At 40.6% G+C, this 15576-nt stretch overlaps 1 protein-coding gene across 1 annotated transcript in view; it reads right to left on the reverse strand.

The window, feature by feature from the left end:
- LOC140734318 (ubiquitin-like protein 3) overlaps window positions 1–11314 on the reverse strand; it is a 30607-nt gene extending 19293 nt beyond the window's left edge. Inside the window, exon 1 of the mRNA XM_073058115.1 lies at window positions 10650–11314. Within this exon, the coding sequence (XP_072914216.1) occupies window positions 10650–10673 (24 nt within the window). The 5' untranslated portion in view covers window positions 10674–11314. The remainder of the gene's footprint in view (window positions 1–10649) is intronic.
- Window positions 11315–15576: the final 4262 nt, after the last annotated feature.

A 15576-nucleotide genomic window follows, 5' to 3' on the forward strand; every position in this document is an offset into this window, starting at 1 on the left:
GATAAAGGACAGTCAGTGGATGTTGTTTATTTGGATTTTCAGAAGGCTTCTGACAAGGTTCGGCACATGACCCTGCTTAACAAGATAAGAACCCATGATATTACTAAAAGATACTAGCATGAATAGAGGATTGGCTGACTGGCAGGAGGCAAACAGTGGGAATAAACAGGGAATTTTCTGATTGACTGCCAGTGAATAGTGGGTGTTCTGTGGGAGTCAATGCTAGGGCCATTACTTTTCCTGTTACATGTCAATGATTTAGATGAAGGAATTGATGGCTTTCTGAAGATAGATGGAAGGGCAGATAGTGTTGAGGAAGCAGGATGTCTGTAGAAGGACGTAGATTTATAAAATGGGCAAAGAAGTGGCAGATGGAATTTGGTGTAGGGCAGTATATGGTGATGCATTTTGTAAAAGGAATAAAGGCATAGACTATTTTCTAAATGGGGAGAATATTCAAAAATTAGATGCCCAAGAACTCAGGAGACCTCATGCAGGATTCCTTAAAAATTAACTTGCAGGTTGAGTTGGTGGTAAGGAAGGCAACTGCAAGATCAGCAAACACGAGGAAATCTGCAGATGCTGGAAATTCAAACAACACACACAAAATGCTGGTGGAACACAGCAGGCCAGGCAGCATCTATAAGGAGAAGCACTTTTGACGTTTTGGGCCAAGCCCCTTTGAAGTTAGTCCTGACGAAGGTTCTTGGCCCGAAACGTCAACAGTGCTTCTCCTTATAGATGCTGCCCGGCCTGCTGTGTTCCACCAGCATTTTGTGTGTGTTGCTTGCAATATCAGCATTCATTTCAAGAGGACTAGTATATAAAAATAAGGATATAATGCTGAGGATTTATAATAAATTGGCCAGACCATACTTGGAGTTTTGGGCTCTTATCTAAAAAAAATGTGCTGACATTGGAGAGGGTCCAGAGGAGGTTTACAAAAATTACTGTGAGAATGAAAGGGTTAGCATATGAGGAGCACTTTAAGGCCCTGAGCTTCTACTCACTGAAACTTATTGAATATTGAAAGGCCTAGATAGAATGGATGTGGAGATGAGTTTTCTGATAGCAAGGGAGTCTAGGACCACACGGTACAGCCTCAGAATAGAGGGGCATCCATTTAGAACAGATGAGGAGAATCTCTTTAGCCAGAGGGTTGTGAATCTGTGGAATTCATTGCTACAGAGAGCTGTGGAGGCCAAGTCACGGGGTATATTTAAAGCAGAGGTTGATGGGTTTTGATTAGGGTGTCAAAGATTATGGGGAGAAGGCAGCACAGTGTGGTTGAAAGGGATAATAAACTAATCGTGATGGAAAGATGGAGCAGTCTTGGTGAGCTGATTGGTCTTAAAGCTGCTCACAATACTCCAAATGTGGTCTGCTCAAGTGTCCTATTAACCCAAGGAGAGAAAAAGGTTTAGTAATCAACTGTCACACTGTTAGTGGCTCTGCATTCTGAGACCTTAGCTTGTGATTAGTACAGGATGTGGTAGCTTTCCAACATGATCTATAATGCATGATCTGAAAAACACAAGCAGCACATTTGATTACACAGGGCAAAAAGAGAATTGGAAGAAACATCCTAGGTTTTGCAGGAAAAAAAGGGCAAAGGCTGAATTCCCTACATAAATCTCCCTCCCTCCATAAATCTTTCAGGACAGTAGTCATGACAGGCTGAATGGCTGCCTTTGTACTGCACAATTCTAGTACTAAGATGGGATTCAAAAGGGAAGAATTTTCCAAATGTAAGCAGGCACCCAATTTTTCCCACTTTAGTGTTTAGAATTAACGCATTAAAAAATTATGTGAAAGCAGTGACTATAAAACAAAAACGAAAGCTACATTGCCAAGCAACTAACTGGTGCCACTGACTGCAGACAGTAAAATCAGCAAAACATCTGGGAACAATAGGTTCTAGCGAAGCTGGAGCCTATTTCACTGGTCCTTGCAGTACCATCTGTTACAGCCAGACAAGGAAGAATCTCAAACTGAAACACAATGACACATTCTGAAATATTTCAGCAGCAGTAAATGAGGAACTGCAGCTAGCATTTTAATTAGGGTCCATGTCCTACATGCCCTATCACATGCAAAAGACTATCCAGCCTTGACTAAATATCCAAACCTAAGAGATCTAGGTTATTCTAAATCCAATTGCAAATACTCACTAATCCAAGACACTTCCCTCATTTTTGAAGTTTCAGCTAGCACACATGGAAGGTAGATGCTATTTATCAAGCAGAACATTTTTGATTCTGCAAGAGCCAGGAGTGACAAGTGGATAATCTTGTACTTTAGGGATCAGTTGGTTGAGTACACAGGAGACAACCCAGCAACATGCTGAATGAGAGGCTGATTAAAACTCATGAAGTTCTCCCCTCTTTTTAAATTTTAAAAAAATTATTAAATATCTGAACCATCTTTTCCACCCAGAAAGTGACAGCATAAACTTCCTCTTGGTCCAGATCAGATAAAATACGCATTAGGTTCTGTCCTGATCAACACTATCCAGCTCCATGGTCAATCAATTTGGGAGATCAAATGTAAAGGGACAGTACACTGTTAATGGTAATACCTTTGTGTGGTCAGTGCGGTTCACTGGCACACATACTGTCAGGATGCAAAATAGCTTTAACACAAGGATGGTACAGATGGCACCTTGACAATGTCCTGCTGTCTCTTGCTGACACACTAGTGCAGGACAGATGTTAAAAAAGACCAGCTGGCAGAGAGGTAAACAGGCCTCTGATACAACTGGCATGGTGAAAATGATGGCCCTAAATCCAATCTGCTGCAAACCGCCAAATCAAGGGAGATGACGGTCAATGTGGGGTAGAAGCTGCAAACCACACTTCGACTAGGCATCATACTATGGTCCTTCAAAGACAAGAAAATCATTCTGGTGGAGCTCACAATACCGTGGGAGGAAGGATGCAAGGAGGGAGAGAGGAAGAGAGGAAGTACCAGTCCTTAGTCCAGGAGTGCAGGGACATGGCAGATGTGGCTATTCCCCATGGAGACTGGCTGTAGAGGGTTTCCAGCAAAGTCGGATGGAGGTTGCTGTCTGTGCTGGGCCCTGATAAAAAGAGTAAGAAGCAAGCAGCTCACAGGATGGGGGAGGAAGCAGAAAGAGCCTCCTGCTGGATATGGAGCAGGTGAGAGTTGAGCTGAAAGTCAGGAGCAGACGGGCAGTGACTTGGCCACCATTGCTGACCTGCCAACTGCAGAGTGTAGTGGTTAAGGGGCAAAACATTCTATGATGGTTGGGCACCACCTGATGACATCTGCTCCTGATCATAGGCTATGGTTACCTCATTGGGTAACTGTAGAGAGCACCTGCTGTATGATGCAAGTGTTGATGTACAGAGGGACCTTAGAATCCAAATCCACAGCTCCCTGAAAATTCCTACACAGGTTGATAGGGTGGTAAAGGCAGCAGATAGCATGTTTGTCCTCATTAATTAAGGAACTATAAGAATTGGGAAGTTATGTTGCAGCTGTATCTAGTTTGGTCATATCTGGAGTATTGCATTCAACTTTGGTTGCCTCATTATAGGGGGAGGTTGATTTAAACAAACAGCCATGACCAAAACCATGAGGTTAACTTTTCTTTTAATAGTTTCACAACTCTAAGTATATTAACAAAAAGCTATTTACAATTACACCCCAGCCTTTTAAAGTAATCAACAGCTCAGGAAAATGGCAAGAAACACATACCAAGTCCATAAAATTGACTAAGGATTACTTAACAGAATGTTACAGTTAACCACTGTATATATTGCCTAAGAATCCATCTTCCTGAAATATCAAAAAAACACTTTTGCAGCATATTAGCTATGTAAATCTGTAGTAAATCAGATAACAATAAAGTAATACACTTCTCCACTGAAGTCATGAACCGCAATACTGCAAATATACATATCACTCCTGTGATATGTATATTCCAGTGCATGGAGCTAATTTCCTAGTTTTAGCCATGGCTGTCTGTTTAAACAACTCCTGCCCTTCAACATCTTGAGCACTGCACATAAGCCAATTTCTCTGCAAATCAGAAATGTCAATTTTTCTACAGTAATCAACTGGAATCACTTTATATACATTTGCTTTCAATTCTTTCATGTCATTGAATAATCCTAACATTAATTAAACTAATGGAAAATACACTCAGTAGCCGCTTTATTAGGTACATCTGCTCATTAATGCAAATATCTAATCAGCCAATCATGTGGTTGTAACTTAATGCATAAAAAAAAGCATGCAGACATGGTCAAGAGGTTTAGTCGTTCAGGCCAAGCATCAGAATAGGGAAGAAATGTGATCTAAGCAACTTTCAGTGTAGAATGATTCTTGGTGCCACATGGGATCAGAAACTCCTGATCTCTTGGGATTTTCATGCACAACCGTCTCTACAGAGAATGGTGCAATAAACAAAACAGCATCCAATGAGCAGTAGTGCTGTGGGTGAAAATGCCTTGTTATCGAGAGCAGTCAGAAGAGAATAGTCAGACTGGTTCAAACTGTCAGGAAGAGAGAGTAACTCAAATAACCATGTGTTCCAACAGTGGGGTGCGGAAGAGCATCTCTGATCGCACGACCCATCAGAGCTTGAAGTGGATGGGCTACAGTAGAAGACCACGGCAGGTTGAAAAGTGTATCTAACAAAGTGGCCACTGAGTGTATATTGTGCCCAGTTGTAATGAACAACACAAGACATTACTAGCTTGAAAAATTGCATGGGAGAACTTGCAGTCAGATTTCATAAATCGGGTCATTTATAATCCAGAGAGCCCCTGTACTTTCACTGCTATTATAAAGCCTAATTGCTATTTGCCCCTATATGAACATGTTGATTTATTGCTTAATATTCACAATTGAAAATGAAAAAACTTCATGACATATCCTTCCAGAAAAAAAGGCCAAAGTTAGCATTGAGATGCAGACTATCAAGGGCAATCTGTTTAAGACAATGGAAGCAGTAAACGTTCTACGTAACAATCTACAGCAATCAGACTGCTCTGTCCTGGAATAACTTGCATGGAGAAAGATCCTAACATTCCAGCAGTGTATATCAAATCCTTTCCAAATGATTCCAAAGTTTACCCCCTCAACAAGCTTATCTTAAAAATGAGTATGGGGTTTGCCTTATATATACAATATTTTATATGACAAACGAGATGACCACTTAACCTAGCAATTTTATGTTCCCTCAGAACAATTCCAATCCCTCATTAATTTCCCTAGAAGCCATGGCCATTAATAAATTATGCCAAATTTTGCAACCAACTACCTTCAAAGGAGCAATTTACAGTTAGCAAAAGAACCAGCACATCTTCAGGGTCACAGGGTGAACATGCGAGGACAGAATGAGATTACAGGAGTTGAAAGACAGTGGCAATACTTGCAACACCATGCCACTCACTGCCATTTCCAGGGAAGAAAAATACTTTACCATCAGTCAGTTTTTATTTGACATCACTGTAGTATTCTCGTTTAATTTTAAATATGCAATAGAAATGTAATAATATGCAGAAAAAGGTTCTCTCCAGAAAAAAAAATGACTTCTTGAAATGCTCAATCTATACAGGAGAGTTTTTTTGATTCCAGAAATTACCGTAGGTTATGGCACTTTTAGCCACCATCTTCTAATGATTACACAGCAGCCTAAAATGCAGTTATATGTAAAATGTGGTCTAACCAGATAACCAGGTTTAACCATTTCACCTGACATTTTACTTTAACAATTAAATAAACTATGCAGTACTGCATAGCATATTAAGCATTGTTGGTCCCAAAATTTGGCAAACAACAATATGGAACACTTATATCATTTACCTTTGCCTCTTTCCTGCATGGAAGTAGTTTACATATCATGCATTAAATCAGAAAGCAGTTTAGTATTTTCAATAGCTTATGGAAAAAAACAGATTGCTTTACAGCCAATCATACTTCAACAGTAGATTAAGTATCATTTTGTTAAATTCATGGCTGAAATGACACCTTAAAAGAAGTTTCATTACTCAAGACTTCTTATACCTATTAGTTTCCAGCACTGGTATAGGATTGTATTTAATAATGAGTACAACTCTAACCAAACATCATTCAATGTAATGAAAAACAATCACATGACAATCAGGTAGATAAAATTCTAGACTGTAATGAGTAATGAAATTTAACTGGTTTCATCCAGGTGCATTAAGATATTCACTTGTTTGCTGTTTTGCCTTCTGGGCTTTAGAAAAACTAGTTTTTTTACAATTACACTTAAGTGGCTCCTTGATCTTGCACTTCATCAACCTAAAGGTGAATACTTTTGAAATGGGAACCAAACAAGATAAGGAATGTTATTGTTCACAAAGTGCAGAAGCAAAAATTGCAAAATAATTTATTTTACTATTTCTGCTGTTAATTTTAATCTTGTCAGGGTCTGCAACTCCTTCCTGCTAATTAGTTCTTATAAGTGTGGAAAACATTGTACAGTAAATTGTGTAAGCATTTCAAAATCCTAGGTGAAATGCTGTTCCTCACAGGTGTGCTTTAAAGTACAGTGAAGACAGAACACATGGGAACTTCAACCCTTTTAACAATTCCAAAGATTGCTACTCCTAAAAACTTCAAAAATCACTGAACACTAGTTTTGGTTTTAAATAGAAACTAATTCAGGAGTAAAGTTTCCAAAAAAAATGTTGCCAGATTTTGCATAGTTAACTCAAAAGTTGAAATCAAGCAAAACTGAGCACCTTTTCAATGCAACATATACAAAATGCTGGAGGAACTCAGTAGGTCAGGCAAATATGAGCCATAAATTGTACTTTCTTTTTGCTTTATGTAACACTAATATGTGGTGTTAATGTTGAGGTGGCAGACCTACTGGTGCAATTGGTCAGCTTGGAGTTTATAACCTTACAAGATGTGATGTCGTCTTTCATCTGTAACTAATTGACAAATGTATGCAATTACATCAAGTGGAATCAGCAAACCTTAGAATGTGTTGGCCACACAATTAGCCGTTCTGGAAAAGTGCTGCCATGATGCATAGAATGTAAAGGATCAAACTTCAAAAAGGTTAGATTATAACTCAATGTTTCACAAAGCCAAACAACATATTTTTGTTGCAGCCCCTCTACACCCTCCACACAACTAGCACTAATTTAGTCCCCTCATCTTCTTGTCCTTAGGTAGTCTCTGGGGAATCAAGGGAGCTTTACTTCCACTTCAGTTTTGTAAATCCTGAAGTGGGTAATGACTTTATTATTGTTGAGGGCAAGTGGTGACTGATTGGACAAGCAAATGGGTATCTTGTGAGGTGCTCCCTCCGTCCATGACTCACAAGGGCCTTCTGAGTGTTCCTGATGATCAAGGCGCTCAATAGCCCATCTTAAAAGCTACTTCTTCACTTGAGAGGTCATGAGCCAGGAGTTAGTGCAGATGACGCAATATGCTTTGAAAACATCCTAATGTTTTCCTCTCTAACAGCCTGCACACCTTTTACGACAGAGGTCAGAAAAGAAGTATGTCTTAACATCCTTGCGTTGAACAGCTGAACAACATAGTCAGTCCAACGTAGCTGGCAGAAAATCCTGGACTTTAATGCTGGGGATGTTGGCCTGTGAAAGGATGCTGCCATTGATTTGCTCATCCTTCCACAGAGCTAGGAACATTTTGGGGTGCTTTGATCAAATATTTCTTGATGTTTACTGTGAGTAATTCAGATCTCAGAAATATAGGGCAGGGATCATAAGTTTTGTGCCAGTTCGACAGATGTTGATGAAAAAAAAATTGGGCATAATCTTTTTCATCACCACAATCCATTTTTTCCCCAAGGGAAAAAAGAATCACATACAGAGATAACTTTCAGAACAAATGGGAAATGGTAACCCACAGTAACTACATAACCAAACCAGGAGTCACCCAAACCCCTGCAGAATAGTTACTGCTTGCACTGAAAGCTTCAGTCTCTTTCATTCAGATAATGGGTCTGTGCTCAAGGTGTGGATGTGGATTCCCGTTTCCCTAAAACGGTCAGTATTTACAAAAAAAGAATGATAAAAATCAAAGGAAAGATTGACATGGTGCGTGTCAGGGAGGAGACCGGAATGGCAACTGCTATTTCCTGCAAAAGCAGGCCAGTGCTTTTGGCTGGCTAGAGATGACTTAAAGGTTTCTGTACACATTGCAACATTTAATTTCACATGTTTAATCTTTGTGGCAACTACAGACTAGCACTCAATGCACGTGGAGTGTTGTGGTTGTGCTGACATAAGTTTACACGATACCACTTTACCAACGACCAACACCAAAGCTAGTGAAGAAACAGAAAACCAATCCTGGGACAGAGTGTTGGGTCAGGGATAATTTGCTTCCACTCCAATTCTGTGGATTTTTAAGGTAACTGGTCAACCCAACAGGGGACTTCGAGGCTCCTTCAGAAGTGGGACAGAAGACGTTGAACGAGGCCAATGTTTGGGTTAATGGGGAAGAGGGTTCTCCTTTGCCATTCATGCTGAACTTCTTTGCCCCTAATGAATAGATCTGGATATTCTCAGTACTATCACAAAAGATCTTTCTCAAATGTCCACATGTAGTCATCTGCTCATCCAGACACTTCTTAAATGCTGTGATGAACCACTCTCAGGCAATTCATTTCATATATTTACCACTCTCTGGGTGAAGGTGGCCCTCCTTATATTTCCTCTAAATCTATTCCCTGCTCCCTCAAACCCATGTCCTCTAGTTTTATTTACTTCTGGTAAGTTTCCTGCAGTCTACCTTATCTACATACTTCACAATTGTATATATCTCAATCTCATTCCCTCTAATTTATTCCACGCCAGGAAAAGAGCTAGCTTCTCCTCATAAATGAGCTGCTCCATCCTAGGCAACATGCCAAGATGAATATCCCATGTACCCTTCTCCAGCACCATCACATCTTTCCTATACCTTCACCCAAACTGAGGTTTGACCAACATCATGTATTCTGTCCCAGAATACATAATAATAGTGCAGCAAGTATGCCTAAGGCATCACGAATCTTGCTATGAAAAAACAGAAATAGACCAAAGTATTCTCAACTGGAAACCTGCTGGTCAATTCTGTCCCTCTCGAGATTAACACCCACATCCTGCGGAGGTGCTTAAAGGGCTCCAAAGATATGCTCTTTGACCCATGTAAAATTACACGTTTGACTTCCACTGGCTCATAGCTTTCTGCTCTAATTCTGCACAGCCTCCCCATGGGTCAAATATGCTTTGAATTCAAACAAGTTCTATGGCAGAACTTTCGGACACTAAGCTGATGTCATATGATTAAATGTCCTTCCGTTAATAGACCTCAGATTTTAACAATGAACAATTCACATCAGTGCCATTAAGAAATGAAACACTGTACCCAATACGACATAGCCGAAATCCCCAGCGTCTCTATTTGCATGAACAGAGCACCTGCCTGAAGAGCCCAAACCAGTTACATTCTTCTCTTTCAAATGTTTTCCATGTCTACCAACAAGTAGATAGGAACATTGCCCTTCCTTGCCAATTTATTGCCTCAACAGCAAACCCTTCTTAGGGAAGAGAAAACTTTGTAATATGGCATCTGTTAATCTCCAAAGGGTTATCAAGATTATTATCATTGCCTCATCCCAAGTAAACACCGAACATTTTCTCAATTTCTTCCTTTCTGCTTTGCATATTTATCAAGGCATAGCCTCCTAGCCACCCTGCTTCCTAAACCAACCACCGTTCCCAAAGGCAAAAAATGCTCTATCACTTCAATGTTGATGCAGAAAATTTGTTCTCAGAATAAACCCTTTGCCATCATTACTATACTGACACCCTTTGACCAACAGTCTGCACCCTCTGCTTGGGAATTTCTTCCCTCTTTCAATCCCAGCACAAACTTCTGCAACACAGTAAACAGAAACAAGTACATCTTTTCACTATCTTCACATTTATTCTACCATTTCTACATCAACCATTCCCCACCCTCTTTCTGATTCCAGAATACTTATTTGACATTGAGCTTTGTTACTTTGTATTTGAAGGCGCAGCAGACTACCATTCTGCTTATTAAACCTGCACCAGCTCTCAAAGCAATGCATCAATCCCGATCCACGTTTATTCCCCTCTCCTAATCTCACTCCCCCACTCATTTTCACATATGCTCCACTTATTTTTTAAACCACTTAAACAATGGGCAATTTACAAAAGCCAATCGACCTAATAAACTGCACATCTTTAAGATACAAAAGGAAATTCAGTATCCAAAGAAAACCAACAAATTTACTGGGGGAACACGCAAACTCCACACAGACTGCAACCAAGGTCAGGATCAAATCCAGGTCGCTGTAGCAATAAAACTGCAACGCTCACTCAGTGTAATTTCCGAATTTCAGTTAAACATCGGATCTACCAATGGATTCTTTCTGTCTTCTGTTATAAACAGAACAATCTTATTCTTTGCTTCACTCTCACTTGCCAAACCAAAGCAAATACAATCCTCGACACGCTACATCTTCCTTCACTGCAATCTAATAATTCCAAAGTAAAATAAATTCAATTAACCACCCCGCCCAAGAAAAGGGGGCTGTCAAATCGGTGAAAATAAGACTGCCAACTTAGCCAACCATATAATAATCATAATCAGAAACGTACCTTGTCAATAGGTGCAGATGACATCTTGCAACAGCTGTGTTCTTTTAAAATGCTGCAATTAATATAGACTGGAGTCGGAGGAAAGAGGATTGACTGCGGCGTTGGAGACCGGGTGGGGGTAGGATGGGAGACAAGTCTCGAGCCGGAATTCGATCTGCGAAAGCCCTTGATTTTGAATACAGGAACCGACTCAGCAGGCTGCAAGGGTATAACTGTAGACGCGCACACTGAAGATAGGCTTATGGGCAGATGCTATGCACTGACGTTGGAAACGCAGCCAACGCTAGATCTTAATCGGTCGTGCTTTTTTTTTTGCACTGCAAAAGCGCTGGCAGTGGTTATGTAATATACCTTAACAGAAATGATACAGCAACTCCTTGTTCTCCCCTCCCCGAGCCAGCCTCTGACTGGGAGAAGCCCGGTCACTGCCCTGCGCCCCGAGCACCGCCTGGGTGATTCCTTCCCTCTCAGCAGGCCCTGACACCAAACCCTGTCAACAACTGTCTGCTCTCCCGCACAACCAACGGCGGTTGAACTCCATAGGGAGTAAACTACATATTCACCCTCCCGGTCGCTCCTATTTCACCCACTGCCTTCCCGTTCTGTTTATAGCCGGAGTCGGCTTCCTAGCGACATAGTAGTCGCCGACTCCGGAAATTCGCTTCTTTTCCGGTCAAGTACGCATGATTACTGGGAAATGTAGTTGTGCTGTTGTACTGAAGAGGAACTGAGTGATAACATTGCTTATCTTAGTAAAGATAACATCTGAATCTCGGGGGAGTACAGTTACGTGACTTTCTACAGGAATAATGTAGGTGCTGAAAACTAGAAATAAACACAGAAAATGCTGAACCAACTCAGAACGTGGGCAACATTCGCGAAAAGAGAAACGGAGGTCAGCTTTCAGGTCAATGGCCAAGACCCAGGAGCGGAATTAGGCCATTCGGTCCGTCGATTCTGCTCCACCTTTCGATCATGGCTGATTTACCTATCATGTTCGTTACCACGCTCTGGTCAGGAAGGTTATGATCAATTCCTTATTTCCTGACATAATACAACTATTTGTTAATTCATCTAGTTTTCAAATGAGCACTCATCTACTAACTAATAATAATTTCCTCTGGTAACTCTGTAAGACCTAGTTGGCTCCAAAATGATATTAATAGGATTGGAAGCAAGTTTATTTGGCAAGATGTTCAGATCAAATAGATAACACATAGAACACAAAAACAAGCCCTTCAGCTCAACTTGTCCATGCTGACCAAGGTGTTTGAGTAAGCTAATCCGATTTGTTTACATCTGGCCCATCTTTTCTATGGACCTGTCTACATTGTGTTTAAACATTATAATTGTACCCATCAGTATTGTAACCTATATAGTTGCTGCCTTCTGTGTGGGAAAAACTTGCCCCTCTTCATTTAGAAAACAGTCTTTCCTGTCTCGCCTTAAACCTGTGCCCTCTAAAATTAGACTTCCCTGCTGACCTTATCTATGCCCCTCACAATTTTATAAACCTCTACAAGGTCAACAGTCGGTCTCCTTCACTCCACAGAAAACAATCCAAAACCATCCATTTCTCCTCATAACTCAAGCCCTCCAGTCCCAGCAACATCCTTCTAGTCCTTTACCACACCCTCGCTGAATCACATCATTCCCTCTGGTTTAATCACTCTATTCCTATTATATGGTGATCAGAACTGGACATGATATTCCAGGTGCAGTCTCACCAATGCCGGCTACAAAATGACATCCCATCCCAGCTCTTGTATTCAGTTCCCCTATGTGCCATACACTGCCTTTACCATATTCTGTAACTGTGCCAGGGAACTAATTACTTGGCTCTAAGTCTCTCTGTTCTACAACAGTCTCCAGAGTCCTACCATTCAGTGTGTGTGTCCTGCCCTGGTACGATTCCCAAAATGCATTGCAACTAATGCAATGAGTAGATAGAACAGGAAGAACACGTCCGTTGACCAGGGACAGAAAGAGTGGAATTGGTTGGAATTCACCTCACTGATTGTGATCCTTGCTACAAGAAGTGTGGAAATAGTTTTCTAACATGGAAAGAATTGTCCTTGTGCTTTATAAATGGCCACTTGTACTGGAAAATGTATTCTGCATTAGTAGTCAGAAAAACAGTGAGGCTGTGTGGCTGAAGACAGAGGTCAGCGGTGAACAGCTAACAAAAAGAAAGTCTTAATTATTAACTGCCTAGAAATTTCAAAGATGGAAACTGAAAAAAAGCAAGGTATTGTTTTCTTTCAGTACAGTATCTAGTTTATCAACAGTTTTTTTGTTCAATGTTGCATTTCAGCTTTGTCTATTGCATTTTGAGCATTAATGACTTTACAGCAAACTCAAGCACTGGTCACCCTAGCCAGATTCCTTTCACATTTCTGTCTCTTTCACAGGTTTAGGTTTGCCTGGGCATCACACATCATGACCTAGTTAACAGATGAAGAATTGCTGGAATGAGATATCAGAGAACAAATAGTAACCCTGATATGTGTAGTTTAGCTAACTAGCTCAGTCGCTGATTTCAGGAGAGGCGGAGAAATGATGCAGCTTTCCAATTCTTCTTGCTGACAAATGCAGTATTCATTAGCATGCCATACCCACTATCTATTATCATAGAACATCTTAAAGACGGATAATTTACTGTACTTGTATTTTAATGGAATCCAACCAATAAACATTACAATCCCTTTCAATTGCAGGGACTCAAAGCACATCTTTATATATTCTTGATTATATTTTTGACAAGGCAAATTTCAACTCATTCAATTATCTGAATAATATTTTTAATTACAGATTATCATTTTATAATATATTTATCCTGAGTATAAAGCCTTTTAGCAGATTCAAATAATGAGCCAAGAACACAGTATTAAAACAGCAGCTTACAAAAATATCACAAAATTATGTTAACTACTGTACATTTAAATTATATAAGTAACACATGATTTGAAAGTAAAAGTGTCTGAACAAAGATGATCCTGTGTGCGAAAGTATTGTTCATTCATTATATCTTGGACAGAGGTGTCATTGATTCAACCCAGATAAATCAACCTTTCATTTCAAAAGCAATGCTCATTCATTTTGCACGCATAATATATCATATTAATCTTTTGGAGACATTAGTTTCTATGTGGTAGAACTTAGATTCTCATTTTTGATTTCATAACATTTGCAAAAACTTTTTTCTCTCTCACTTTCTTTTTTTCCTTAAATGGGTGAAAGTTTCAAGTTGGAGTTTAATTAACATCCAACCATACATGAACCTAGCCCGCTTTCTTCTGGTGCCAAGGTGCAACACACTTTACCAACAGCACATAGCACGAATAGTGATTCCATAAGACTATAAGACATAGGAGCTGAATTAGGCCATTTGGCCCATGGAGTCTGTTCTGCCATTTCATCGTGGCTGATCCATTTTTCCTCTCCACCCCAGTCTCTTGCCTTCCCTCCCGTATCCTTTCATGCCCTGGCCAATCAAGAATCTATCAACCTCTGCCTTAAATATACATCAAGACTTGACATCCACAGCCACCTGTGGATTCACCACTCTCTGGCTAAAGAAATTCCTCTTCCCTGTTCTAAAAGGACACCACTCTATTCTGAGGCTGTGTCCTCTGGTCTTAGACTCTCCCATCACAGGAAACATCCTCTCCACATCCTTTCACCATTCGATAAATTTCAATTAGGTCATCCTTCATTTGTCTGAATTCTAGTGAATACAGGCCCAAAGCCATCAAACGCTCTTCATATGACAAGCCATTCAATCCTGGAATCATTTTTGTTACTGTCCTTTGAACCCTTCTCCATTTTCAACATGTGCTTTCAAAGATATGGGGCCCAAACACAATACTCCAAGTGAGACCTCACCAGTGCTTTATAAAGTCTCAACATTACATCCTTTCTTTTATATTCTAGTCCTCTTGAAATAAATGCTAACATTGCATTTGGCTTCCTCACGACAGACTCAACCTGCAAATTAACCTTTAGGGAATCCTCAGTTTTTTTAAATTTTCTCTCCATTTAGAAAATAATCTACCCGTCATTTCTTCTACCAAAGTGCATGACCATACACTTCCACACACAATATTCCAACTGCCACTTCTTTCCCAATTTTCCTAATCTAAGTCCTTCTGTAGCCTCTCTCTTTCCTCAAATTACCTGCCCCTCCACCGATCTTCATATCATCTGTAAACGTTGCAACAAAGCCATCTATTCTGTCATTCGAATCATTGACATATACTGTAACGTAAAAAGTATTGGTCCCAACACAAACCCCTGTGGAACACTGGCACTAGTCGCTGGCAGCCAACCAGAAAAGGCTCCCTTTATTCCCACTCAGTGTTGGCACCTGGCCTAGTGGATAAAGGCATCAGTCTAGTGATCTGAAGGTCACTGGTTCGAGCCTCAGCTGAGGCAGCGTGTTGTGTCCTTGAGCAAGGAAGGCACTAAACAACACATCGCTCTGCGACGACACCGGTGCCAAGCTGCTTGTGTCCTAGTGCCCTTCCCTTGGACAACATCGGTGGCGTGGAGAGGGGAAGGCTTGCAGCTTGGGCAACTGCCAGTCTCCCATACAACCCTGCCCAGGCCTGTGCCCTGGAAACCTTCCAAGGTGCAAATTCCATGGTCTCACGAGACTAATGGATGCCTATTTGTTTTATTCCTACTCTTTGCCTCCTGCCAACAACATATGGTCACAAGGAAAACAAAAGTTAAAAGTAATATAGCCCAAGTCCCTGAGTGACATGACTGTAGTCCTGATTCAGCCTACTCTTTCCAGAATGAGCACCAGAGGGCAGAACTGAGTAAACACTGGTGGACAGCACCAACCAGACTTGCAGTATAGTACATTACCGATGTCCAACAGGGTCTTGAAATCTAATAAAAATATCGAAGACAATCAGTCACA

Source organism: Hemitrygon akajei, chromosome 10, assembly GCF_048418815.1.
Source record: "Hemitrygon akajei chromosome 10, sHemAka1.3, whole genome shotgun sequence".
Classification (NCBI taxonomy): domain Eukaryota; kingdom Metazoa; phylum Chordata; class Chondrichthyes; order Myliobatiformes; family Dasyatidae; genus Hemitrygon; species Hemitrygon akajei.